The sequence below is a fragment of the Octopus sinensis genome, linkage group LG18, assembly GCF_006345805.1.
Source record: "Octopus sinensis linkage group LG18, ASM634580v1, whole genome shotgun sequence".
NCBI lineage: Eukaryota > Metazoa > Mollusca > Cephalopoda > Octopoda > Octopodidae > Octopus > Octopus sinensis.
This window is the reverse complement of record NC_043014.1, coordinates 762,389-789,033: the sequence shown is the minus strand read 5'-3', so window position 1 is coordinate 789,033 and position 26,645 is coordinate 762,389. Positions and strand designations below refer to the sequence as shown.

Below are 26,645 nucleotides of genomic sequence, written 5' to 3'. Positions count from 1 at the left end.
TGTTCTAATGATTCTGTCAGCTTGTAGTTGTATGGTTATGACTGGCTGAGTATACCACAGCACACATGTACCCACAACATAATCCATAAGTAGAATCAGTACAACTCAGTGTGATATGGCCCTTTAATTACAGGTCCAGGATCTCCCCCTCTCCTTTCACACCGTCACAAACCCACCCCTACACAATGTGTTCTTGTTGAAGTTCTTCATCACAACCTATCTTCCGAACAGCCCCTGTCCCCTATTTGTGTCTACTCACATTAACTCCCTTCCACTTCTCACTCTCCCTTTGTAATCTTGCAAACTTACCTGCCCTATCCAATCAATCCTTGGTTCCACTTATATAACACCATCCTTTAACTTCACTGTACAACCACCAACACTGTCATCACATTTTCTCTTTCCTGCTGAGGTAGCCATTACTGCAAGACCCCTATTTCTATCCCTCTATCATAGTTTAACTTCTCACCACCAGGCACAAAGCCACCTCCCTCTTTACAACTCTCCACTCGGTGGAGGGTGGGTGGGTCTTGTTTTGTAAGCTATTTGGCGACCTCACTTGTTGCTGGGACCATGCAAAAGGCACCCAATGCCCTCTGTGAAATGGCGTTAGGAAGGGCATCCAGCCACAGAAATCAAGCCGAAATACACAATGGAGCCTGGTGCAGTCCTCTGGCTTGTCAGTTCCTGTCAAACCGTTTAGCATGGAAGGAGGATGAAGTCAATGGTGATGATGTTGATGAAACTTGAAGGATGGAGTCAAACAAATCGACTTCAGTGCGTATTTTCTCTTTTGCTGAACGGCTATGTTACGGGGATGTAAACAAACCGGCACTGGTTGTCGAGTACGGTGGAGGTAAACACACACACACACATACATACATATATATATATATATATATATATAGAGAGAGAGAGAGAGAGAGAGCAGGGGGTAGGGAGGAGAGAGAAAGACTAGAAGCATTCTTGTCTCAGGGTCAGTAGCAAAACAAGTTGGTGTGGGGTCCCCGTCCCTTGCTGACGAAGAGAAATCTTTAAACTCGATTCGCTGGAGCCTAGCAAAACGAAAGAGTCTGGAAATGAAGATGTGGCTAAGGATGGGGAAAGACGAGTGGTTTATTGGTTAAGTCTGCATTATGAGAGATAATCCAACAAAGAAGACTGTTTGTGACCACAGCATGTGCTAGAAATAGCAACCGAATTCTTTCGAATGCATTTTCCTTCTTCAGAAAAAACCTGGTCTAAAAAACCAAGAACAGCCACAGTAATTTCTGGACGGTGTAGGGATAATATAGAGCACGTGTAAAAGAAGCCCAGTGTCTATTTGTGCATGTGTCTAACGTGGGACAAATCTGGGCTAATGAGGGACAAATCTGGACTAAAAGGTAAAATAAATGGCTGTTGTTAACCTATAAGGTAAAAAAGAAATGTTGGAAAGGTGTCGGGGAAAAAGCTGAAGAAAAACTGAGAAGGCCTCGACAGACAGGAAGCATCTTTGTTTAGAGTTGTCTCCCCTTGTCCTCAACCACAACAACGACACATGGCCAGGTGCTTGCAAGCATTTCTCCGACTCTCTTTCACGTAAACAAGATTTTATTCAACTTCCTTTCCAGTTTACGTAAAATATCTTACATTTACAAATAATATAACCTCTTTTTATACCAAATATAATACTCATATGAAATGTTGTACGTTAATATGCAATATAATATAAGTTATAATACATGAAGATATAATATAGTACACATATTTACGATATAATATAATATAATATATAACGAATTTCTCGGTCGTCTTCTTACTAATTGTCCATTTAACAGGTTCGACTATACAAGGTTTGTGCAGTTTAAACAATAATTTATATCTCAAACCATACTGTAACTTTACATTGTACTTTCACCAAACACACTGTCAAACTTGTCTGCACCTGACACGACATCAAACTCTCTTTTATACAATTACGTTTGTTTGTGTGTGTGTGTGTATATATATATATATATATATATATATATATATATATATATATATATATAATAATAATAATAATATGTATGTATATGTAGATATACACCTATTCTTACACTGCTAGAGTTCCCCCACTGATACTGCATCAACTCCCTATACACCCAAATAATTTTGTCTTTTACAACGAACTGTTTTGTGTGTGTATGTATACAGACACTCATATAATTAGGTTTATATAGGATTTTGCATCCGTCTGAAACTCCCCTGCGTATATCTACTGATGTTAATGTTCTGTTTAGGACTGTTGTCTGAAATAACTCGCAACCATCCACAGTACCCCACTCAGTTCTGTTAAGGGTTGGTCTCTCACCAGACACTAATTCTGAAGCTGTTGACCAGTCTTCATCTGCAAACTCAGTTTCCAATAACGGAACTTCTGTACAATCTCTTGGCCTTCAAGAAATAGCAGCCAAGTTTCCAAATTACACTCAGTGGGAAGAACACGGCATAATGTTACTCATGGTTGACTTGATCCCAACAAAAAGATTGGATGGTCAGAGGTCTGTTTGATTATAGCTGACTAGACATGGCACTAATTAATTAGACGTAACGCTAATTAGATATGATACTAGACATAACAACACTGATGTATAGAGCAAATAAAGAAATAATTAAATCCACTCTTATTTCTTGTGAAGTTTCATTATTTACTCCAGAGTCTTTCCTAACATGACATACACTTAGAAAACTGAGATAGCATGGGAACAACCATGGTCACTATAATATGGACATGAAACGTTTTGACTGGACCGTCCCATCTTTTATTTAGAATAACAGAACAAAATGTTGTTTAAGGGAGATTTGTCTGCTATTTCTAGCATGTTCAGGACCCCATAGTAACCCCTTAATTCTAAACGGGAAATATTTGTTCTTTGTGTTAAACATTGTGGAGAAAAACCCTGAAAGTCCAAAGTGGACAAACCAACTCCGCTCCTTCTTCATCCACCATAACCGAAAATGTGTTTTGGGAAACTGGCAGAATCATTACCATGGCAACCAAACATGCCCAGCAGCATTTTGCCTGTCTCTGTGTTCTGAGTTCAAATTCTGCCGAGATTGACTTTGTCTTTCATCCTTTTGCAGTTGATAAATTAAGTACCTGTCAATGTGATCGACTTCCACCCTCCTCCAAATTTCAGGCCTTCTGCCTATAGTAGACAGGATTATTATTATTATTTCATTTTCTAATTAACCATGAGGTTCAGTGTGAATTTTGATGATTTAACTGTGAATTTAATATGAATAATTTGTGATTAATGAACATTTGCTAATTAACTGTAATAATTAATTAACAGTGACAAAAACAATTGAACAGAGAAGATGAAACAGTGACCGCATCAAGGATGGAGCTTGGACTAAATTTTGATGATACTTTTTATGAAGACAACAAAAAGGAGTTGAAACCTTTGCCAACTTGTTACAATGCAAAATATTGTTCAATGCTTGTAAGTATGCAACGATTCGTTTGTCCCTGCATTGTCATCTTGTTTTGGTTCAGAACTCTGCTTCTCAGCGATCTGGTTTTGGGTTCAGTCCCACTGTGTTGCATCTTGGCCAAGTGTCTTTTACTATTCCCCTGGGTTGACCAAAGCCTTGTGAGTGGATTTGCTTGACAGAAACTGAAGCTTTTGTGTGTGTGTGTATATATATATATATATATATATATATATACACACACATACACAAACACATATGGGAGGGTCGTCTTATCTTGACATCACATGATTGTTGTACAAAATCATAATCGATCAACATCAATGGAATTTGTAGCTGTGATACCAGTGCCGGTGGCATGTAAGAGAACCATCCGAATGTGGCCGTAACCAGCGCCGCCCTGACTGGCTTCCATGCCGGTGGCACGTAAAAAGCACCATCCGACCGTGGCTGTTGCCAGCTTCGTTCGGTCTCCGTGCCAGTGGCACATAAAAAGCACCCACTACACTCACAGAGTGGTTGGCGTTAGGAAGGGCATCCAGCTGTAGAAACACTGCCAGATCAGACTGGGCCTAGTGGAGCCTTCGGGCTTCCCAGACCCCAGTTGAACCGTCCAACCAATGCTAGCATGGAAAGCGGACGTTAAACGATGATGATGAGTGTCACCATCATACAAGCGGTGTCCCATGTTTCCAATTTTTTGTGAAGACATGTCCAGCCATAGGGAAATCTTGCTTGGAAACAAGTGTGGGTTGCTGACAGGAAGGGCAACAAATTCCACGTAACCCCTGCAATCCTGGAAAAGTGAACCTCAATAGCAATATCTTGTTTTAAGGTCATCTTATATTGTTGTTGGATTGTCCCGGTTCCCTCCACTGCTGTTATTTGTGGTTGATCCCAGTTTTAAATGCTGTCATCTTCTGACTAGTTTTCTTGATTATCTCAGTTTTACTCTGGCCAGAGTTCTCATCCTTCCGAGACGTTGATGTCCGTTAATGATTGCTGTCTGACAGGGTGGGTTCGTTCCTTCCTTGCCTTAAGTTGACCTCTATTATTTAGTTGTGGAATAAAGTCTGTAATGTCCAGATCTCTTACTGTTGCTGCTGAAGGTCATTTATTCTGCAATTCCAAAAAAACGATGAAGTTCTTCGTCCCACAAGCTTCATCTCGGTTCCTTCTCAATCAGTTTCAGCCCATTTGGAATTCAAACATTGGTTATGAACATTTGAAAATATTTGAAAATATTCTTCCAGCATTTCTTGATATTGACCAACTGCTCACATTCTTATAAATGTTGTACCTCACAAAGTAATTAAATGACTACAACAGGGGTGGATACGAGAAACAACCCAAGGGTCATTTACTTTAAGCCTTTCACTTTCACATTACTTGCTCAAATGTAATCATTATTTATTTCACACTATTTTGAATTAATCAGGCATTCTCTTGAACTTTGATATTTTGATGATGTGATTGTTTATTTTTAGAATGACATTGTAGGGTTAGTGTGAGAGGTAGGACCTGGCTGGTTTGAACGTAAAACAGGTAGGATATTTGGGCCCCAGGTATGTCTGGTTTAAATGCAAAAGGGACTAAACGCATAAATAACATTTTTGTGCGACACAAGACCCCTTCTTGTTTACAATAACTGATTGAATTCCAGGGTCACTGGATCAACTCCTTCAAACCTTGAAATTTGCTGATTAAAGAATGTAACTTTTTATCTAAACCAGTTCTTCTCAAACTATCTGATCTGCTGTACTGGCTGTTTTTTTTTCCAATGTGCCAGGGTCTGGTAATAAGTGCTACCGGCACGAGGGCCAAGCATTTTGTGATGTTTCTTTCTCTTCTGGAAACTCGCCGTGTACCGGCAGCTGACGGCTCACAGACCAGCACCGGTCCGTGGACCACCACTTTGAGTAGCACTAGTCTAAACCATGTGGAAACATTTGATAACAGATTGCTGCCTTTTTTTCCTTTTTGTCTCTCAAGTGACTTGGTGATCTCATTAATGCTTGTGCACTAACGAAGGCATTCAGTGTGTTCTGTAAATTGATTGATGTTAGGAAGGGTCTCTGGCTGTAAGAACCCTACCAAAGCAGACATAAGAGCACCAGGAGAATCATTGAGTTTGTTAAATATCGGAGAGAGAGGGAATCCCAAAGTTTCTATTAAATTTATTTTCCCTAAAAGAATCCGAAAGTCCTGAAACAGTTTCCGAGTTGTCTCCTCTTAAGATGGTCGCCTAACCGTCTCGGCTTGGTTGAATGACGTCTTTGGTAGAGAGCGATGCACCGCAACGGGTAGGCTGCGGCACACTGGGGTGCCACAGTGTAACCTGAATATAATTTTCCCCCCCAATACTTTTAGTTGTATTTTTCGTTCAGGTGTGCTGCTTAATTTTGAAGAGAATATAAGTGTACTGCAGGTGAAAAAAAAGGCCCCTTACAGCAATAATTACAATGTCTGATTACATGTAGAAGCAAGCGTGGAAGCCACCGTCACCATCACCACCTCAATCAGAAAAAAAAAAAAAAGCTTCAGCAATAACATGGCCCCACAAAAACCTTCAATCTTTAATTTCCATTTCTTATGCAAATGTGTCCAAATTATTTTTATCTTGGTCCTCTTTGGTTTACATCTATATCCCACTATTACTACTCACAACCATTACTCATTAATCTTGTTTCGTTAGTCATCACTCGCATGTTCATGCCATCACAGCACACCACCATAATGCTATCATGTGGCTACTTAGGTTCCAGAAACTATGATTTCAGCCCCACAGCTTATTAAAATTTTGGCTGTTAATTAAATAATTAACAGGAAACTTTCTACCATCCAAAGAGTTTTTATTATAAGTTATTGCTTTTAGTTATTTTGGTGTTGGTGAAACATTAAACATTTCTTGTGGAAGATTCATTTCTCTCTGTCTGTCGATGTCTTTGTCCAGTGGTTTGAAGATGCTGTTGCGAAAGAAGATGAAGAAAAACTGCAGCATCTCAAGTTTAGCGCTGATTTCCATTTCGGACAAGGAAATTATTTGGAGGCCATCGAGAAATATGAGAAAGCCATTGGTAAGTGATTGTTATTGATCAGCGATGTCCTAAATGTCATCTCTATATAGGTAGTATACACACCTTACATATGTAGGGTGTATATAGGGGAATCTGTAATATACACACCTCACATATAATGTGTATATACTGGTGAGATCTCTAATATACACCTCTCATATCATCATCATCATCAGTGTTTTATTACCTGATGATCTCCTGGGGCCAACCCTTCTAATCTCTGGCTACGACACACAGGGATACAATCTGTCTGTTCTAAGACAGAGCTTACTCATACACACACACACACATATATTTGAACCACATGTAAGCTAATTAAACTCTTGCTAATGCATCTTCATTGTGTGTGTGTGTGTGTATATAGGCAGCAAGCTGGCAGAATCGTTAGCACACCGGGCAAAATTCCTAGCGGTATTTCTCTGTCTTTACGCTCTGAGTTCAAATTCTGCCAAGGTCATTTTTGCTTTTCATCCTTTTGGGCTTGATTAAATAAGTACCAGTTATGCACTGGGGTCAGTGTAATTGACTTAACCCCTTTGTCTGTCCTTGTTTGTCCCCTCTATGTTTAGCCCCCTGTGGGCAATAAAGAAATACATACATATATTACACACAGACAGCAAAACACTAACATTTAAAGGGACAGATGAACTTGCGAGCTGAATAAAAATTAAAAAAATATTGGAAACCAAAGTTTGAAGGGATAGAATCTGGCATTTCTCAACAACGGACAGCAACGTAGTGGCAGTTTAATGGCTGGCATAAAATTTTGAACTTGATGTAAAAGAAAATTCCTAAACATCAAGTTTTGAAGTGATTCTTTCTCACGACAGTAGACTCACCATGGCAAGCATTCAAAACTTCTTCATCACGGACGGCAACACATTGAAGATTTAAAGGCTGCACAAATTTTTTAGCTTGATGTAACAGAATTCCGAAACACCTGCTCCTGTAAATTTTAATCCCCTTCCAGACCCATTTAGACCCCTTTTCACATTTTGGTTAATATAACCCGATTTCATTCGGGTCTACTTGGGCCACATTTTATAAGATGAGGAATTTTGTCCTAGAGGTCACACCTTTCATTTGAGGAATAAAATAGTTACCATGCAAACTTGCCAGCACTCTTAACATAGGTGTGCATATTTTCAGCTCAACCGACCACATAATGCACACATTATATATATATATGTACATATATACGCATTATATTATGTATATGTGTCTGTGATAGAGATATTAAATGAATGTTCCATCAGTTTTAAATAACCAACTAATTCTGTGTTTAATAACAGAAACCAGGGAGGGCTTGGTGTTTCTGTTAGGAGGACAGTTTGTAAAATAGCCTTGGCGCTAACATCTTCCATTTTATCATCTTACTACTACGACAAAGACGATGACCCTCACTACACCTCTTCCATCAGTGTCCTTATGCTCCTGTTCCATCATCTGTTAAATGTGTGTCTTCTATTGCAGGACTTCTCCCAGAACATAATTCTTCAATGCTCCAAGACATGACAGAGTCTTTGGCCAGAGCTCACCTAATGACAGGAGACCACCATCAAGCCATCCACATTGCAAACAAATTGGTCAGTCCATATTTCTTCACCAATATTGCACTTTTCTTCCGTAATCTAAGGAGTGGGAGGCAAAGAAAAAGGGTCAGCGCTGCTTTTCATCTTTGGTGTCTGGAGATTTCTAGCTCTGCCAGGTTATCTTTCTTATGTAGTTCTTCTCTTGTTGTTCACTCACAAAGAACAACACAGGGATACTGCAGACGGGTTTATTGTCTGTCTCTCAGACAAAGGCAAGAAGAGAAACGTCCCCCTACCAGCTCTGCTTGTATAGCTGTAAGCCATTAGAACATTCTAGAGACTTCTACAACTTTCCATTTCATTCTGTTGAACTGATTCGCATTCCAGCAATTGGACAGATTTAGATGCTAGCGATCTCCACAACATGTAGTCTCTGATGATGATGGTTTGTGTGTGTGTAGTAGCATTTTGATTGCAGGTGTGGTGTTCAGACCCAGGTCACTCTCGATCAAGTAAATCCTATAATCCAAAGGTTTTTGTGAAAGTCCCCGTAATATGGAGTCCCACATGTCTTGTTGAGTCAAAGTATTTTCTGGCCCCTAAAGACAAAGCCCCTTTCTCTCTGACAGGTAGGTTTGGCAATGTTATCAATGTCATTCACATTGTCTCCCACCATTTCTCACCCCAACCCCTATGTCCACTCCTTTTCCTCCACCAAAATGGTCTCCTCTGGAATCCCTCTTTTTTCCTTCTATCATCATTGACTTAAAATCATTCATCAAGAACAATAACCATTCTTAAAAAGCCTTTGGATGCCATAGGTACACTCCCTTCTCTCAGACCATTCCAATAAAATGTAGAAGACTCCAAGAGTGAGGTAAAGTGCATTCATTTCTTGACTTACATCAGTCACATTTTGCTGTATCTGTTAATTACTTTCTCTGCTTGTCTCAACCTCCTTAATTATCGACCAAATCACATTTGGAAACCCAAAATATGGGGGTAAAATATTTCAGTTGTAAAACCACAGGATTAATAATTTCCTTAAAAATTCCTGGATTTACAAAACCATCCAACCCATTCATAAAATCATAACAGAAGAATCCTGGTTGTCACTAAAAAAGAATTGTTTATTTCACTCAATGTCCCTGTATTACCCGTGGCTGGTGTTATTCTATGGGATGGCCATCATTTGGCATCAAGGATGACTTGGTAATATATGCCAAGATTTCACTAGTTGTGAATAGACATAGATATGATCTCATCCCTTCCACCCATGACTCAGTGGAATATAAAGTGTCACAACTGGAGAAGGGAAAAGGTTGCATCAGCACTGGGTTGGTACACATTTACGGCTGAGTAGACTGGAACAACATGATATGAAACACCTTGCTCAAGGACATAATGTACTACCTTATCCAGGAATTGAACCCATGATCTTATCATCCTGAATCCAGTGGCTTAATCACTAGTCCAGATTAATAAGAGATGGCTTCAGCTTGTATATCTGTCCAGAGCTCAAGAAATTTAGGAGGTAGGAGTATGTCCACTATCTGCTGGGCCCCTAAAACCTCATAGCTCCTTTGAATTTTAAACGGATTACCCTCTCACCCATCTCCCAGTCTTCTTTGCCGAATTCCTTTGGGAGGCTTTGTCATCCAATTATTGTTGTCAATTATTTTGTGATTGTCTGAGACACAATAAGTCTCTGTTGTTCCATTCTTTTAGGAAGGTGAAAATATTGGCTGTTTAAGACATCAGCACCAGCAGAATCTTTGATTCTTTTTACCAAATCAAGGAATCTCACTTTTTGTCGTTGATTCATTTAAAGCCACAATGAATCGAGTCTTTTCTGCAATTTGTTGAAACTAAATTTTATTGTTTGATCACCAAAGATAAAGAGCATCTTCATCATTTAACACCCGTTTTTCATGCTGGCATGGGTTGGACGGTCTGACAGTGGCTGGCAAGGCTGGAGAGCTGCACCCCAAGTTTCACTGTCTGTTTTGGCAGGTTTTTTTATGGCTGGATGCCCTTCCTAACACCAACCACCTTATAGAATTATTATTATAATTGATTCATTCACTTCTGATTTGTTTAAGTCTCAACTCCTTCCTGCAGCTCACAGACATTATACTCTATCATTATAATTATTATTATTTTTATTCCTATTCTTTTTTTTTCTTTCCTTTCTTCTTCAAGTTATCAATATTAAGTCTCAACTCCTTCCTACAGCTCACAGACATTACACTTTCCTCAATACATGTGCTGTTTCCAAAAATTGCTGCCAATTTTGTATTTCATGCCAGAATAATGCTTTCTTTGAGACAGTCCCAAATGCACCAATCACGATAGGATCCCACTCACTTTTGAGGCTCTATGGATGTATTTCACTTCCAATGATAGGTCTCAGTACTTCTGGACTTTCTCCATGTCTGTCTTCCCACTATTCTGGTCTGCAGGTATGGCTATGTTGATGAAGATCCATTCTTTGGATTCCTTCTGTAGGAGAGTGATATCTAGTTGGTTATGTTGCAGCTTTTTATCTGTGTAGATTGGCACATCCTATGTGAAATTCACCCAATCATTCTCTGTTACTGGCAAACGTTGGTGTTTATATCACTTGTTAGAACATTCTAGCCCATACTTTCTGCACAACTCACAGAGTATTTACACTTCTACTTTGTAATGGAATGTTTGTACTCCATTGGGGGTTAGTTTTCAGTATATACTAATTACGTCTAGTAGATCATCATCATCATCATCATTATTATTGGTGGTGGTGGTGGTGGTAGTAGTAGTAGTATATGTAACATTACGTATTGAAGAAAGTCAACAAACTGGATGAAATACTGTGGCATGTCGCAGTTTGCTGCCCTCGAATAAGCCCTTAAATGAACAAAAGGACCATCGTTTATATCCCCCCTCTTCCATCATCATCATCGTCTTTTAACAACCTTCTTCCTTTCTGATATGGATCCAACAGATCCAAAGACTGCATCAAGCGCCAAAGTCTAAAATGGTTTCTATGACTGGATCTCCTTCTTAATGCCAACCTTTTTTACAGAGTGTTTTGGGTTCTTTTTGTGTGGCACCAGCATTAGTGAGGTTGCCTTACAGCGTGCAAGACTAAGATCCCTTTTGTTTGAGTGGGGCCACATAGGGAGCGAAGTGGTTTAATGCCAGGAGATAAAGGGTTAAAGTATGAAAGAAGGGACCAGAAGAGGAAATAAATGGATGTTTGCATTCTACTAGAATGGGTGGGATTTATTGGTGTGGAGGTGAAAAGAGAAATAACGATAATGAGGGGTCAGGGTGGAGCCTTGATGTAGAAGGTGAGTAGGAGTGAGTGGGGACAGGAGAATAGGGAGAAGGGAGAGGTAGATAGAAGGGGGGTGGAATTAGGGATGATTAGAGATGGTGAATGAGTGGGGTTGGGGTGAAATATAATGAAGGAAGAACAAGAAGTAAAGAATGGCTGATGATAAAGTTATGTTGAAAGGAAGGTAAGAGAAGAATGGCTGATGATAAATATGGATGAGAGGGAAAGTGAGAAAGTAAATGTTTTATGGATTGAATTATTTTGTTCTGATTTGTTGTTTTCTTTTCTGGCTTCAGTATCATCAAGCTGTGATCCCTTCACATCGTACACGACACCTCTACCTGCTGCACAACATTTACACTGCTGTTGGCGACTCTGAAGGTAAACATTCATCAACAATTGGCATTTACTGACTTTGGAAATTGTTTCATTTTTGGTCTTTTACATCCACTTTTGTTTTGTTTTGCTTATGTGTGTATATATATGCTCAAACCAAAATGGAGGCTAACACCTTTTTCCATGTGATCGGCTTGAAAAATTGTTTAGACACTTGGATATTTTCCTACTTTTCTTAACACAAATCCATTGGTAGCCTTAATTCACAAATAAAGAAATTATATATATATATATATATATTATATATATATATATAAAATAAAATATATTTTAAAATAATTATGTTCTCTAATTGGCAACATTAACTGCAGTAAATTATTAACTGCAGAACTCTTTCCGGAATTTAGCACGCCAGAACTCAGACATTTGAAATTAACCCCAATGTAATCGGTAGAACTAAGCATGAGTCTGGTTTTATACAGAAAACTGGTGTTTAGTTTTGCAAATTATATTGATTTTGGAACAATTGTACTGATGAATCTATGGACGAAGGATTACGTAAGTAATTTATTCGGTAATAGAAGAAACCAGTCTACGATTAATTCTTGATTTTATATAATTTTCATCTGTTTTGCCCACCTATGTTCTGGTGTTCACTGAATTTTCTCTGGAGAACATTCTTTCTTTGTAGTTAGATCGTATGTGATCTTCTTCTAACATATGGCTGTCCACATTGTGGTTTTTTAGCCCTAAATACACACACACACACACATATATATATATATATATATGAAATATAAATTAGAGATAAAACCACTCTTATGCAACTCAGTGATAGACATAAACCAATACATAAATGACTAATAATATATATTTTTATAAAACATATAACTAGATCTCAAACAGTATAAAAATGAATAATCAATATATAATAAGTAAATATATATTTACTTATTATATATTGATTATTCATTTTTATACTGTTTGAGATCTAGTTATATGTTTTATAAAAATATATATTATTAGTCATTTATGTATTGGTTTATGTCTATCACTGAGTTGCATAAGAGTGGTTTTATCTCTAATTTATATTTCATATTTTATATATTTATACTGTGAAATTTGATTTAATATTAAATTGAATTTTTTCCTGTAAGTTTGGAGTTATACTCCCTAATATTATTATTACACACACACATACAATATACACACACACACACACACACATATATATATATATATACCCACACATATATATATATATGTAGATGATGATGATGATGTAGGCATGGCTGTGTGGCTAGGAAGTTTGTTTCAGAACTGTTTGGTTACAGGTTCAGTCCCACGGTATGGACATTGTCAGCTGGTGTTCTCTACTATCGTCACCAGTTGACCTTGTGAAAGAACCTGGGAGATGGAATTGGGGAAAAAAAAGTTTGTTGTGTGTGTGTGATGATAAGGATGACAAATGTCATGGCAACAAGATCTTGCCCTCTTTATGATACAAATGAACAACCAGTGAACCAACAATGTGTGACATCATGGTTTATTGTCCATTTTCCATGCTGGCATGGGTGGATGGTTTGATAGCAGCAGTTAGCTTAGGGACCTCACTCTCTCCTTTCATATCATTTCTACAGCTCAATGCCCTTCCTAACATGCCAACCACCCAGCAGAGTGTGCTGGGTGCTTTTTATAATTATATAGGTTTCATTTCTCAATTGGAGTTACAAAATTGTACATGTAAAATAAGCATGTAGAACATCCATAAGATGTACCTGGTGTAAGCTCTGGACACAGAAGAGGTGCAGCAATGTCAGAGGAAGGCTCACTGAAAAGGTTTTGTGTGCGGCAGATGCACAGGTGCAATAAACACTGAAAATGTACAGAAAACAGATTCTATCACATGCCAGGGGGGAAAATAGAAGTAGTTGATAGCTTCCATTACCTAGGTGTTGCTCTAAGAGTGTAACTGCTAGAGTAAGAACAGACTGGGCAAAGTTCAGAGAGCTTCTACCTTTGCTAGTAACAAAGGGCCTCTCACTCTGAATGAAAAGTAGACTGTATGATGCTACATGGCAGGGAAACATGGGCGTACATAGGCTTGAAAGAAATGAAGCTTGTATGATCCACTGGATGCGTAATGTCGGTGTGCATAGATGACAGAGTGTAAGCGTCCTGAGAGAAAAGATTGACCTAAGAAGCATCAGATGTGGTGTGCAAGAGAGACGACTGCGCTGGTATGGTTATGTGTTGCGTATGGATGAGAACAGCTGTGTAAAAAAGTATCACACTCTAACAGTAGAGGGAACCTGTGGAAGAGGTAGACCTAAGAAGACCTGGGATGAGGTGGTGAAGCATGTTCTTTGGATGTTGGGCTTCACAGAGACAGTGACCAGTGACCGAGACCTTTGGAGACATGCTGTGCATGAGAAGACCCAGCAAGCCAAATGACATCATAGTCATAACCAATGCTGGTGCCGCCTGATTGGCTCCCAGGCTGGTGGCATATAAAAGTACCCTCTACACTCGGAGTGGTTGGCACTAGGAAGGGCATCCAGCTTTAGAAACCTTGCCAAATCAGATTGGAGCATGGTGCAACCTCCTGGCTTGCCAGTCCTCAGTCGAACCATCCAACCCATGCCAGCATAAAGGATGATGATGATGAGGATGATAGCACTGGCAGGGTCTGCTTTGGGCAGGGCTTTACAGTTCTACAATATTGATGACATCATAAGAATTTGATAAACTTTTGAGAAAACCCGAAATAATTCTGTTCTGGAATATTCCAAAACAGAAATATATAAATATATGACATCATTTTCCTTGCCAAAGTTAATAAATATGTTCTCTACTAAAATGTATGGTGTCAGTCTTCATTTGAAGCATCATCATCGTTTAACATCCACCTTCCAGGCTGGCAATTGTTTTATGTGACATCAAAGAAACAATATATATATATACACACACACACTCACACACAGTTTCCCCTTTGGCTCGTCTCTATTTCTTCCATTTGTCCATTGGTCACAGAAAACAAGAAAGTCCTGCATAATTTGCTGCTGCTTCATCCGGTCAATGTCCACTTTTGGATGGCTTTGACCAACTGTTATTCACCAGAGGCTGCGGCTACAACTGACCACTGCAATAGTCTACACCCACATGTCACTGACCATCACATCAGTCCACAGCTAGAGACCACATCCACAACTGGCCACCACAACTGTGTACAACCAGTGGCCACATGTAGAACTGACCACCACAATAGTCTACTGCCAGAGGTCAAGGACCTTCACAACTGTCCACAGACAGAGACCCCATCTACAGCTGACCACCACAACAGTCCACAACCAGATGCCACGCTTTTGAAATATCTAACTTGTCTTCATCGATGTTCGTAAGTAGAACCGTTTCTGTCCTAAAACTGTTCACAAAAGTCCAAGCCCATGTGTGTATCATCATCATCATCATCATCATCATCATCATTTAACATCCGCTTTCCATGCTAGCATGGGTTGGACGGTTCAACTGGGGTCTGGGGAGCCCGAAAGCTGCACCAGTCCAGTCAGATCTGGCAGTGTTTCTACAGCTGGATGCCCTTCCTAACGCCAACCACTCCGAGAGTGTAGTGGGTGATTTTATGTGCCACCGACACAGGTGCCAGACGAGGCTGGCAAACGGCCACGCTCGGATGGTGTTTTTTATGTGCCACCGACACAGGTGCCAGACGAGGCTGGCAGACGGCCACGCTCGGATGGTGTTTTTATGTGCCACCGACACAGGTGCCAGATGAGGCTGGCGAACGGCCACGATCGGATGGTGCTTGTTACGTGCCCACAGCACGGAGGCCAGTCGATGCGGTACTGGCTACGGCCACGTTCGGATGGTTTTCTTGTGTGCCACCGGCACTGGTACCACAAAGATACAAATTCCATTGATGTTCATCTATTTTGATTTGTTTTGATTTTCACTTGCCTCAACAGGTCTTCACAAGTGTCACAAGAAGGAAGGTATGCACAGGTGGACTGACTACGTCCCAGGTAGGGGCCATGGGTTATGGCCTGACTAGTCTTGCCGGGTCTTCGGATGGTGTTTTTATGTGCCACCGACACAGGTGCTAGATGAGGCTGGCGAACGGCCACGATCGGATGGTGTTTGTGATGTGCCCACCGCACTGACTACAGCACTGATGGATTTCTTGTGTGCCACAGGCACTGGTACCACAAGATACAAATTCCATTGATGTTCATCTATTTTGTCTATTTTGATTTGATTTGATTTGATTTTCACTTGCCTCAACCGGTCTTCACAAGTGTCACAAGAAGGAAGGTATGCACAGGTGGACTGACTAGTCTTGCCGGGTCTTCGGAAGGTGTTTTTTATGTGCCACCGACACAGGTGCCAGATGAGGCTGGCGAACGGCCATGATCGGATGGTGTTTGTTACGTGCCCACAGCACGGAGGCCGGTCGATGCGGAACTGGCTACGGCCACGTTCGGATGGTTCTCTTGTGTGCCACCGGCACTGGTACCACAAAGATACAGATTCCATTGATGTTCATCTATTTTGATTTGTTTTGATTTTGATTTTCACTTGCCTCAACAGGTCTTCACAAGTGTCACAAGAAGGAAGGTATGCACAGGTGGACTGACTATGTCCCAGGTAGGGGCCATGGGTTATGGCCTGACTAGTCTTGCCGGGTCTTCGGATGGTGTTTTTATGTGCCACCGACACAGGTGCTAGATGAGGCTGGCGAACGGCCACGACCGGATGGTGTTTGTTATGTGCCCACGGCACGATGGCCAATGATGCGGTACTGACTACGGCCATGTTCGGATGGATTCTTATATATATGTGTATATATGTGTGCATGAGTTTGTCTTTCCTCTGCATTCTCTGTTTTGTAAACAGTGACTTCCTGACAGTGTCGTTTACTTAAAGTCCCCCAACAGGTCCCGACTTCTTTCCGTTGCAATCTTTGCATAGAAAAAGTCTCCTTCAAACGATTCCGTTTGTCTTCCGTTCTCGACATGAAACCTCTCCAGGTTGTTTGTTGTTCAATTAGACAGGGGAGGTCATTGCTTGGAAACAAAGTGATGGCACGGCAACAGGAAGGGGCCACAGGAATGGGCCATAGGAAACTCTGCTTTAAACAAACTCTACTTTGACCATTGCAAACATGGAAAAGCAGATGTTGCAAATTGGATTCTGATGATGATGAGGATGATGGTCAGTTTTACAAGCTGCCTATTATTTACACAGGTGAGATGCACCTTGCATCTGGTACATTCTTTTTTAGGAATACCAGGACTGTTGCTCACCTTTTGTCAACATTTGGAACAATTTCTGTTGTTGTTATTTGCAGCAAAAGGAGGTGAAATGGCAGAACCAATAGTGACCTCCTGGCTTTTTTACATTCTGAGTTCAAATTCCATTGAAGTTCACTTTGCCTTTTTTCCTTCCAGGGTCAATAAGTACTGGAGTTGACGTAATTGACTGGCCCCCTCCCTCAAAATTTCAGGCATTGTGCCTATTGTAGAGAGGATTATTATTATTATTATTATTATTACTACTATTATTATTATTATTAGTAGTAGTAGTAGTAGTAGTAGTAGTAAGGCAACGAGCTGGCAGAGTCGTTAGCCTGCTGGATGAAATGCCTAGCGGTATTTCGCCCATCGCTACATTCTGGGTTCGAATTCCACTGAGGTTGACTTTGCCTTTCATCCCTTTCGGGGTAGATAAAATAAGTACCCCACTGGGGTCAATATAATCAACTCATCCCTTCCCTCAAATTTGCTGCCCTTGTGGCAAAATTTGAAACCATTATTATTATTAGTAGTAGTAGTAGCAGCAGCAGCAATATCAGTCGTAGAATCATGAGTATCAATTGTCATCATTGAAATGTTGAAAACTTTTGGGTTTTGTTTTAATTTCTAAACTGGAAACAACATAAATTTATTTCACATTTTCCCTTCCGTCAGCTCCTTACTGATGCACACCCTGAAGACAACTTCATCTTTTGTTAAGAAACGCCATAAAACATTATTTAACAAGGTAAGTCAAATATTTTAAGCTTTTCCCCGTTTCTCAATTCTGTGCCTGCAATTCTTCCGTCTCCCCAAAATATTACATTTTGTTTTAAAGACGATGCATGTTTTCTTGTTTTTCCAAAAAATATTCTGTGTTTTCTGGTGAAATTCCTCAGAATTTAGACCGACATCCTTTGTCTGGTTGAACCCTTTCGTTACTATATTTCCGACCAAAATACACCCCTCATGAGTTTCAATTAAATTCTAAAATAATCATGAATCTAGGCTTGTTTCATTAAATAACTGTAACTTTTTTACTTATCAACATATTAATGTGATATTTGGAACATAATTAAAGAAAGGGTTCTTAATCAATTCTATTGCATAACTTTTAAAGTGACTTTAATTACAGGTAAATATTAAAATTTTGTTTAAACATCACCATGGAAAATGAATCATCAGCTAATATTCAAATGGGTATGCAACAAAATTTTGATAAAGAAGAATTGTGCACATCACTATATCATCAGTTGAATTTAATGCACAACAGGTGTACCATAAAGGTGGAATAAACTGTAATATTGGAATCCACCGCAAGTTTGACCGACCTAAAGAAATCGATCAAAAAATAATATACAGCCCTGGTTATGGTATGGAAGTGATAAATTCCAGACCACATTGTTCCCTAGGCCATGCTGACTAACATTATTTTCCCTGTATAAAAACTAAATCCACAACAGTACTCAGTATTTGCTTCACAAATTTTCCGAAATTTGAACCCCCATTTTGTGTTTGTTTACATTCTGCGTAAGTTTGTTTCCGCATTGATCGCTTCAAACAATAACTTCCAGACCACATCATACCCTAAGCCATGCTGACTAACATTAGTTTCCCTGTATAAAAACTAAATCCACAACAGTACCCAGTATTTGTTTCACAAATTTTCCAATTCGGAATCAATGCTTGATAACATGAAATTCCTATCTATTTTCAAAGTTGAAGAAAAATCGATGCCGAAAAAAATGTGGAAAAAAATCTCCCAAAATTCAGGGAATTAAAATTACACGTCGATCTTTGTACAAAACTGTAGATGAACTGTTTACGAAGCATAATCACGTGTTTTCACGAATGTACTAAAGAGATTTGCTCTGATATTCTCATTTAAATATGAATAGGTAAATTCGGACGGGTTTGGTCACATTAACCAAAATTTTTTTCGGGCGGCTTTGGGCGGTTTGGTAACGAAAGGGTTAATGTTTGTTTTTCTGGTTGGGAGTTTTTACACCCGGATGCTCTTCCTTCTCTCTCTCTACTGGTTTGAACCCCACTGCCACAAAATGCAACAGCTCCCTTTGTCCCTTTGTCCTCCCATTGAACCAGAAGATGTTACGAGAGGATAACAAATGACAAATTGTAAATTTAAAAATTTTAAATTTCGTTTCAAATATTTCTTTCATTTCCAGGTCAATTCAGCAATTGAACAATTCCAGATTGGCAAATCAATCACGACTACAATCAAAGAGGTTGGTCAATATTTTATTACCGTTGCGTAAGGTGGAAGCTGGCAGAATTGTTGGCACATCAGACAAAATGCTTTGAAGTATTTTGTCTGTCTTTGCATTCTGAGTTCAATTTCCAGCAAGGTTGATTTTTGCCTTTCATCTTTTCGGGGTCAGTAAAATAAGTACCAATCAGACCCTGGGTTTCATGCAATTGACTCGTTCTCTGTCCCCACAAAAATATTTCAGGCCCTGTGTCTATAGAAGAAAGGATTATTCTTGTTATCAAAGATCCTTTGAATCCTTCATTTCCCCACATCTTGCCAAGTGTCATCCTGATTCCTAAGATGCACATTTAACAATCAGCTGTCACCATGACGACATAAACATGACATTAAATGGTTTTTGTCAGCTGGTGATGATGATGATGATGATTCCTTCTTAAGGTGTCCAGTGCCGGTCAGCATTGTTTTCTAAATCTCTTGTAGGGACAGGTTTCCTATTTTATTTTTAATGCCTACATTGCTTTCATTAGAATTCTATCGCCTGACCGTCATGCCTTGTGTTGGCCACCACTTGGAACGTCTGTTACTTATTCTCCTGTGGGAAGGACACGTTCCAGTCGTCAGTCAACATCCTCTGCATTGAGGCACACTGTCACCTCTGATGCATAGACATGCATTCGAGTTGTGGCCCCTGCAGTGATTCCTCCATGCCAGATGTGTGTGGGGTTCGTTCCTGTGACAAATCTGCAGTCTTGGATGAAGGAAAGATTGAGACTGGCCCCCTGAGTATCATCAGGCACTTGCAGCCCCCACAATCGAGTAAAAGGGATCAGTGGATGCCCCAGTCTTCATCGTTTGACATCCGCTTTCCATGTTGGCATGGGTTGGATGGTTTGACATGTTTTCTATGGCTGGATGTCCTTCCTAACGTCAACCACTTAGTGTGGGGCCATTTTTATGTGCCACTGGCACGGGTGCTTTTGAAATGGCACCAGCAACTGAAAGGCCGAGCCTCTGTAAGCGTGGAAGACGGGGATCAAGTACAAGGAATTGCCATTATCTCCCAGTCCCTTAGTGAGGCCCAGCGTCTGAGGATTCTTTCTCACCACTTCATAGATCAACCCCTTCCACAGGTTCCCTTCACAATTAGGGCTTGGCACTTCTTTCTGCAGCTGTCCTCATCCATACATACTGCATGACCAAACCAGCACACTCTTCTCTCTTGCACGCAACATCTGATGCTTCTTATACCCAGCTTTCCTCTTAAATCATTTACGCTCTGTCTTGCATCCACACTGACATTATCCATCCAGCAGAACATGCTAGCTTCATTTCTTTCAAGCCTTCGCAAGTCCTCTGGAGTCAGAGCCCAAGCTTCACTGTCATGTAACATGTAACATGTACAGACACAGGCATCATACAATTTACCTTTCACTGAGGGAGAGGCCTTTACTTACCAACAAAAGTCGAAGCTCCTTGAACTTTGCCCAGCCTGTTATTATGCCTTAATTACACTCTCAGAACTTCTTCCACCACTGCTAACTCGGTCTCCTAGGTAACAGAAGCTATCTACTACTTCTAACAACCCCCTGAGCATTTGAGGGAGCCTATTGTCTGAGCATTTTTGGTGTTTGTTGTACCCGCACATTTGCAACACACAGACTGTGAGTGCCCAAAGCGTGCACTTGAGAGGATTTTCTGGTCAGGGACCATCACGGGGTAACTTCCTGATGTCTTTGGCCTGGTAGTGCTTCCGATTCAAGCCAAATTCTATCGGCACGGATGTGCTTGTCCGAGATGCGCATAGAGCAACAAAACTGTTCTGTAAGCGCTTGTTCAGTGTTTGAGCATTGCTGGGTTTTGTTTTACAGCTGCTGTTGCATTTGAGACAGATCTATCAAGCAAGTCCATGGTGATGATCGCCCCCTCCATGGGATGGTAAGGCAGTTTTTGCCTGGTGGCAATTGCAAAAGGTTGTCTGATGGATGAGGTTGAAAGGCACAAGGACAGAGACTTTCCCTTTTGGTAGATCCCTCAACTTTTTGGAAGAGGAGGATTTATGGCAGGAGTAGATGATTGCTCTTTCTGAGAAATGGAACTGACATGGCCATCTTCTTGAAACTAGACCATGGGACCAAAAAAATACTTATTTCACGATACCTCCAGCCTTATCTACTGCAGTTTCACTACACACCTCGTCTTTTATGAGGATCATTGATGTTTTCAAAGACTAGGATTCAGTTTCTGTGGAGGGAGAAACTGAAGGGTTTTGATGCAGAGTCCAGCAGTGGAGCCCCGTAGTATCAAGACGTTCCTGCCTCTCGATCTCTTCACCTCTTATTTTAACCCTGACCCCACTCTGAAGCTACATTATCAAAGCTGTAGGTTGCCGTTTCCATCCCATTGATGTTCACTTTACATCCAGTTTCTTTATTAGCCACAAGGGCCCAAATATAGATGGGGACAATACAGCCTGATTGGGGTCAGACACACAATGATTATATGACTTTTAAAATTTTACAAAATATAACGAAATCGAATGAGATACAAGGACAAAATAGAAACATGAGATGGGGCAGAGAGATGGGTTACCCTCTGACCCCACGGGCCCCATTCTTCTACTGGAACCTTTGTATCCAGACTTATGACATGTTCACGAGGAATCTTTCATTCCCAGCACCTTCGCAACCATCTTTCTTTGAACATTTTCTTTTACATCCAATTTCTTTATTAGCCACAAGGGCCCAAACACAGAGGGGGACAATACAGCCTGATTGGTCATCATCACCATCAGCATCATGTCTGCTTTTTATGCTGGTATGGGACCATTTCTTAGAACTACTCATCATTTGGCAGGAGGCTCTTCCTGTCACAAACCATTTTACAGCATGCTTGTTGCATTTTCTCCTGGCACCAGCAAGTTGAGTAACCCTCCACATTCTAGGTTCAAATCCTTCACATCATATCCTGAAACTGACCCTTAAAATGTCTGCTTTTTTGGTTGTAACTGATTAATCTTTAATCTCTCATTATTCATCATGTTCTATATTTTCTTCTCCAGGTTGTGTCTCAAGATCTCGGTTACAACACAGAATTGCCGGCATCAGACGACAAATTGGTTAATCAACAACAGGTCAGACGGTTAATCTTTTTATATGAATGCATGACTATTGTGGTATCACTATGGCCAAACAGAATTCTATTATAGAGACTCGCTTATCTATTTCTGGATGATTTTACTTAGCTTCACTCATCTCCCAGCCCCCTTTCTTCTATAAGCACAAGGCCGGAAATACTTTTGTAAGGACAAGGGACCAGTCGATTGCATCAGCCCCAGTATCTGACTGGTACTTATTTTATTGACTCCTGAAGTCGGCCTCAGTCTATAATAATGCACATGGATTGATATTGAAAGAGTCTCTAAAGGCCAAGGTGCTAGATGATTCTTCTCTTAGAATTATAAACGTGTGTGAAACGTGTGTACATGGTAAAGCAGATATTGAGTGTATTTATAAATTCCAGTTAGCCATAGTAGGACCAATGACCATATTTGCCAGAATACAAACTGGTGCTCCAGCATGACCACAGCCACCTGGCTGAAACACATACAAGAATCAAAGAACCTACTCCTGTTTCACAAATATATTTTGTGTGGAAAATGTTTGATTCTCTCAAATAGAGAACCAAAAATTTAATTTTTCAAATTTCTTATATTTTGGACAAGAGAATCGCTAAGCAAGATGTTAAAACTTGTATTTCTGGCTGTAATTGGCCGGTCAAGAGGCTGGTGGTGCAGCCTGGCTCTGCTTTTGTTATCCACTCATAAATCATTGACCGGTGGAGGACAATTCAACTTTCATCGTCTTCCTCGGATTATTCTGTCAAAGGTGTGAAGCTTATTGTTTTCATTTAATCCTGGATTATCTCAAAAGTTTTTAAGATTTTGATGTCATCTTTACAATGCCATTATAGAGTAGGTGTGAGAGACTGGATCTGACTGGTTTGAACATGTTTGGGCCAGATGTGGCTGCTTTAAATGCTACACACACATGGAAGCTAGTCGAGGCTGACAGCGATGAAACTGGCCTTTAGTCGAAGACCCTGCAATATGAAAAACAAAACTTGTCAAAGGACACAAACTCAGTGATGACCACTGAGAAACCCCTCATCTTTCAACATCTCTCAGGAGAAGCAAACTCTGATGTAACACCTGCAACTTGCATTGAATGAAGTAGATTAGTTCTTTTTAGGCAAATGGAATCAGCTCTGTGCAAGGCCTTTTCTCACCTTGACTTTTGACACCTTTGCTGTGTGTTACATCCAATGGCTGACCATAGCCAAAGAAAAAAAAGCAAACACTCAATGAATTTCAATGTGTCAGTGAAGGTGGTAACTATGAACACCTGCTGCAAGAGGTGCCCATCATTGCCACGTCTGTACGAAAAAAGTGTAGGAGTCTAAAAGGACAAAAAGACCACATCTGGGCTGTTTTAAGAGAGCAATGGCATTACTTGAAATCTTGTTGCAGCCATCATCATCATCATCACACATATATTGTTTGTATGTGTGATCATCATCATCATCATCATTGTTGTAATGTCTATCTTTCCATGTTTACATTGATTAAACAGGATTCATGAAAGCAGATGTTCTGCAGCTGGGTGCTCTTTCTGTCACCAACCTTCATCAAATAATGTTTTCCTCCTTGTGTAGAAGATTGCAAACAAACATTACTGTTTGTAGAAGATGGTTACCAAAGATACCAGAGGAACTGAACCCAAAACCATACAGCCATATATATGTGCGCGCGTGTACAAATGTGTAAATATATAAATATGCATGTGCATATTTGTATATATGTGATTGTATATATATATATATATGTCTATATATATGTGTGTGTTGTAGGTGTTGAGAGTTACAAATGAGAGAAGAAACTGACTCAAAATATGTAGCAGAGTTTATTCATGGATTCCAAGCTGGGATTTCACTTCGTCACGTTTTTCATTTCCGTTCTTCACTGCGAAGAAAATAATGTGAAGAATAAAAAATGGAAAACTCAGAGTAGCGACATTGTGAGGCTTCAAATAAACAAATATATATATTAAGTAGTCATTTGAACAGACTTACTCACTCTGTAACCACAAAAGACATCAACATTTCTCCTCCGAACATCAAATAACATAACACATAACCATTACAGCACTTCTATCATCTGTACTCTCATCTAACAAATACTCTCTACGTACTCACATCCAACATGTACTCCAAACATACAGTTGTATCTTTTATTTACTTTTTACAGGAAAATCCTGAAAGTTTATCAACAGAAGATTTTGAGACAAAATGGTTTTCTTGGATCAAAAACATGGGCCCATGTTCTTAAATGTTGACCAGATGGAAACCATTCCTGGTGAGGAATTAGTTGAGGAGGCAAACACACAATGGCTGCTTTAAAGTCTTGAAACAAACTCCTGTGGCAAGATTTAAAGACATCACAGACAGATTCTAGCAGCATCTCCTCTCAACTTTAGAGAATGAGGACAAGTGACATTCTTACAAGACTTTATATTAGAAAAACATTACTTTCATTATTATCATAATTGTTTTTTTCTAGAATGTAATGGGTTGGATGGTTATGCAAATTTTGACATTTGCATAGATTTTTACAGTTGGATGTCCTTCATATTGAAGACTAAACTATCCTGCAAGTGTTTATGGCCCATGACCATGTTAGCAGTCAAATCACAATTACCTCACAGCCATGGAACCAATTCCAAGAGAATCTATTGTCTTTATTTTCCACAAAATAGTATTACAAAATATTCAACCAGTTATTTAGAAAGTCATTAATATAAAATCTGAAATACTTGATTTTGAAATGTTTTAATAATTTAGAATTTTTCCATAAGGTATAAACTAGAAATATTTAAATTTCAGTGAAGAGTACCAGGGAAACAGGATCAGTTGAGCCATGTCTGAATGATGTTCATCATAATCAACCCTGTACTGCACACCATCAGTAGAGAATTAGCAGCTGAAATAAAGAAACAAAAAGAAACACCTTCAATTAGTCTCCATCGTAAAACACATTTCTACAAAAGAAAAAAACTTCTAATTTGTAACTTGTTGTACATTTTGGTGGGTTTAGGTGATCCCTCAAGTGGAATTGCTAACACCAAAGTCTACCTGTAAACTCTTGAAGGGATTACCATTTTTGTATAAACTAAAATCTCTTCAGGACCTCAATTCTGAAACTGGTTGCAACAAGCCTTCAAAAGCTTTGCTTACCCTTACATATATTTTAAAGTTATCAGTAAAGTAATGCAACTCACTCAACCATTAAGGCATAATCAAACCCATTGTCATTCATGTAAACTCAGACAAGAAGAGTTAATATTATTCCTTAGCATTTAACACAACAGCAGGAGTAAGTTTTGAACTTGTGACCACTTGGTTACAATTATTATTACCACTTACTATATTTCCAGGGTTACAACTATTATTAGCCTAAAATTCACTTCTTTTCTCTCAAAAGTTAACAGCACAATCAAAATAATATTTCTAATAATTCCTTCTGTTTTAACATTTACATGTGAATGAACAATGGTTAACAGAGTTTGAAGTGAACAGTGGTTAACATAGTTTGAAGTGAACAGTGGTTAACATAGTTTGAAGTGAACAGTGGTTAACAGAGTTTGAAGTGAACAGTGGTTAACATAGTTTGAAGTGAACAGTGGTTAACAGAGTTTGAAGTGAACAGTGGTTAACAGAGTTTGAAGTGAACAGTGGTTAACAGAGTTTGAAGTGAACAGTGGTTAACAGAGTTTGAAGTGAACAGTGGTTAACAGAGTTTGAAGTGAACAGTGGTTAACAGAGTTTGAAGTGGACGGTGGTTAACAGAGTTTGAAGTGAACAGTGGTTAACAGAGTTTGAAGTGAACAGTGGTTAATTCGCTGGACACTGTTCATTCCTTCAGCTCTTCTGGACCACTTTTAACTGCAGTTCTGTACAGCCTTTAACACTTATCCCCTGTGTGGAATGTGGCCCACTACTCTGCCTTAACTGGGATTCAATCAAAATTTAGTGGTCACTTACCGTCACTGGAGCCAGTTGATGCTGAAATAAATAATAAAAAAAAAACATAAATATATCAAATTAACAAAAATCAGTTCAGTTCTATTTTTTATCCAGTCATTTCAATATTGCCTTCTTTATAGAAAAATGTAGCTAAGGTGGGTCATATAAATTGAGACTACACACACAGATACAGTGTGTGTGTGTATGCATATGTATATAGAATATAAATGAGCCACAAAGATGTACAGATGACTGCATAGGCTTCAAACAAAGGCTATAACTTTTTCTTTTCTTTTATCTTTA

At 39.5% G+C, this 26,645-nt stretch overlaps 1 protein-coding gene and 1 long non-coding RNA gene across 5 annotated transcripts in view; one reads left to right on the top strand and one right to left on the bottom strand.

Moving 5' to 3' along the window:
* Positions 1 to 1,459: 1,459 nt before the first annotated feature.
* Positions 1,460 to 26,383, top strand: LOC115221769 (uncharacterized protein C8orf76 homolog). 2 transcript variants are annotated; one of them, XM_029791990.2, is made up of 10 exons: positions 1,460 to 1,581; positions 3,321 to 3,470; positions 6,413 to 6,536; positions 8,010 to 8,122; positions 11,687 to 11,771; positions 14,760 to 15,123; positions 17,711 to 17,783; positions 19,222 to 19,281; positions 22,324 to 22,395; positions 24,568 to 26,383. In XM_029791990.2, exons 2-10 carry the CDS (start codon positions 3,369 to 3,371, stop codon positions 24,646 to 24,648), a joined length of 1,074 nt encoding a protein of 357 aa, XP_029647850.1. In that variant the 5' UTR covers positions 1,460 to 1,581; positions 3,321 to 3,368; the 3' UTR covers positions 24,649 to 26,383. The 2 variants fall into 2 exon arrangements, with proteins under 2 accessions (XP_029647850.1, XP_029647851.1); XM_029791991.2 differs by lacking the exon at positions 1,460 to 1,581 and adding an exon at positions 1,651 to 1,835.
* The window catches only part of LOC115221770, a 29,072-nt gene continuing 26,631 nt past the window's right edge, over positions 24,205 to 26,645 (bottom strand). For 2 of the 3 annotated variants that reach the window (XR_005002727.1, XR_003882646.2), the window contains 2 exons: positions 26,361 to 26,381; positions 25,130 to 25,299 (listed from right to left, as the gene is read on the bottom strand). This is a non-coding gene — a long non-coding RNA (uncharacterized LOC115221770). Of the gene's footprint in view, positions 24,283 to 25,129; positions 25,300 to 26,360; positions 26,382 to 26,645 lie in introns of those variants that run through there. The other variant, XR_005002728.1, reaches the window with a different exon arrangement.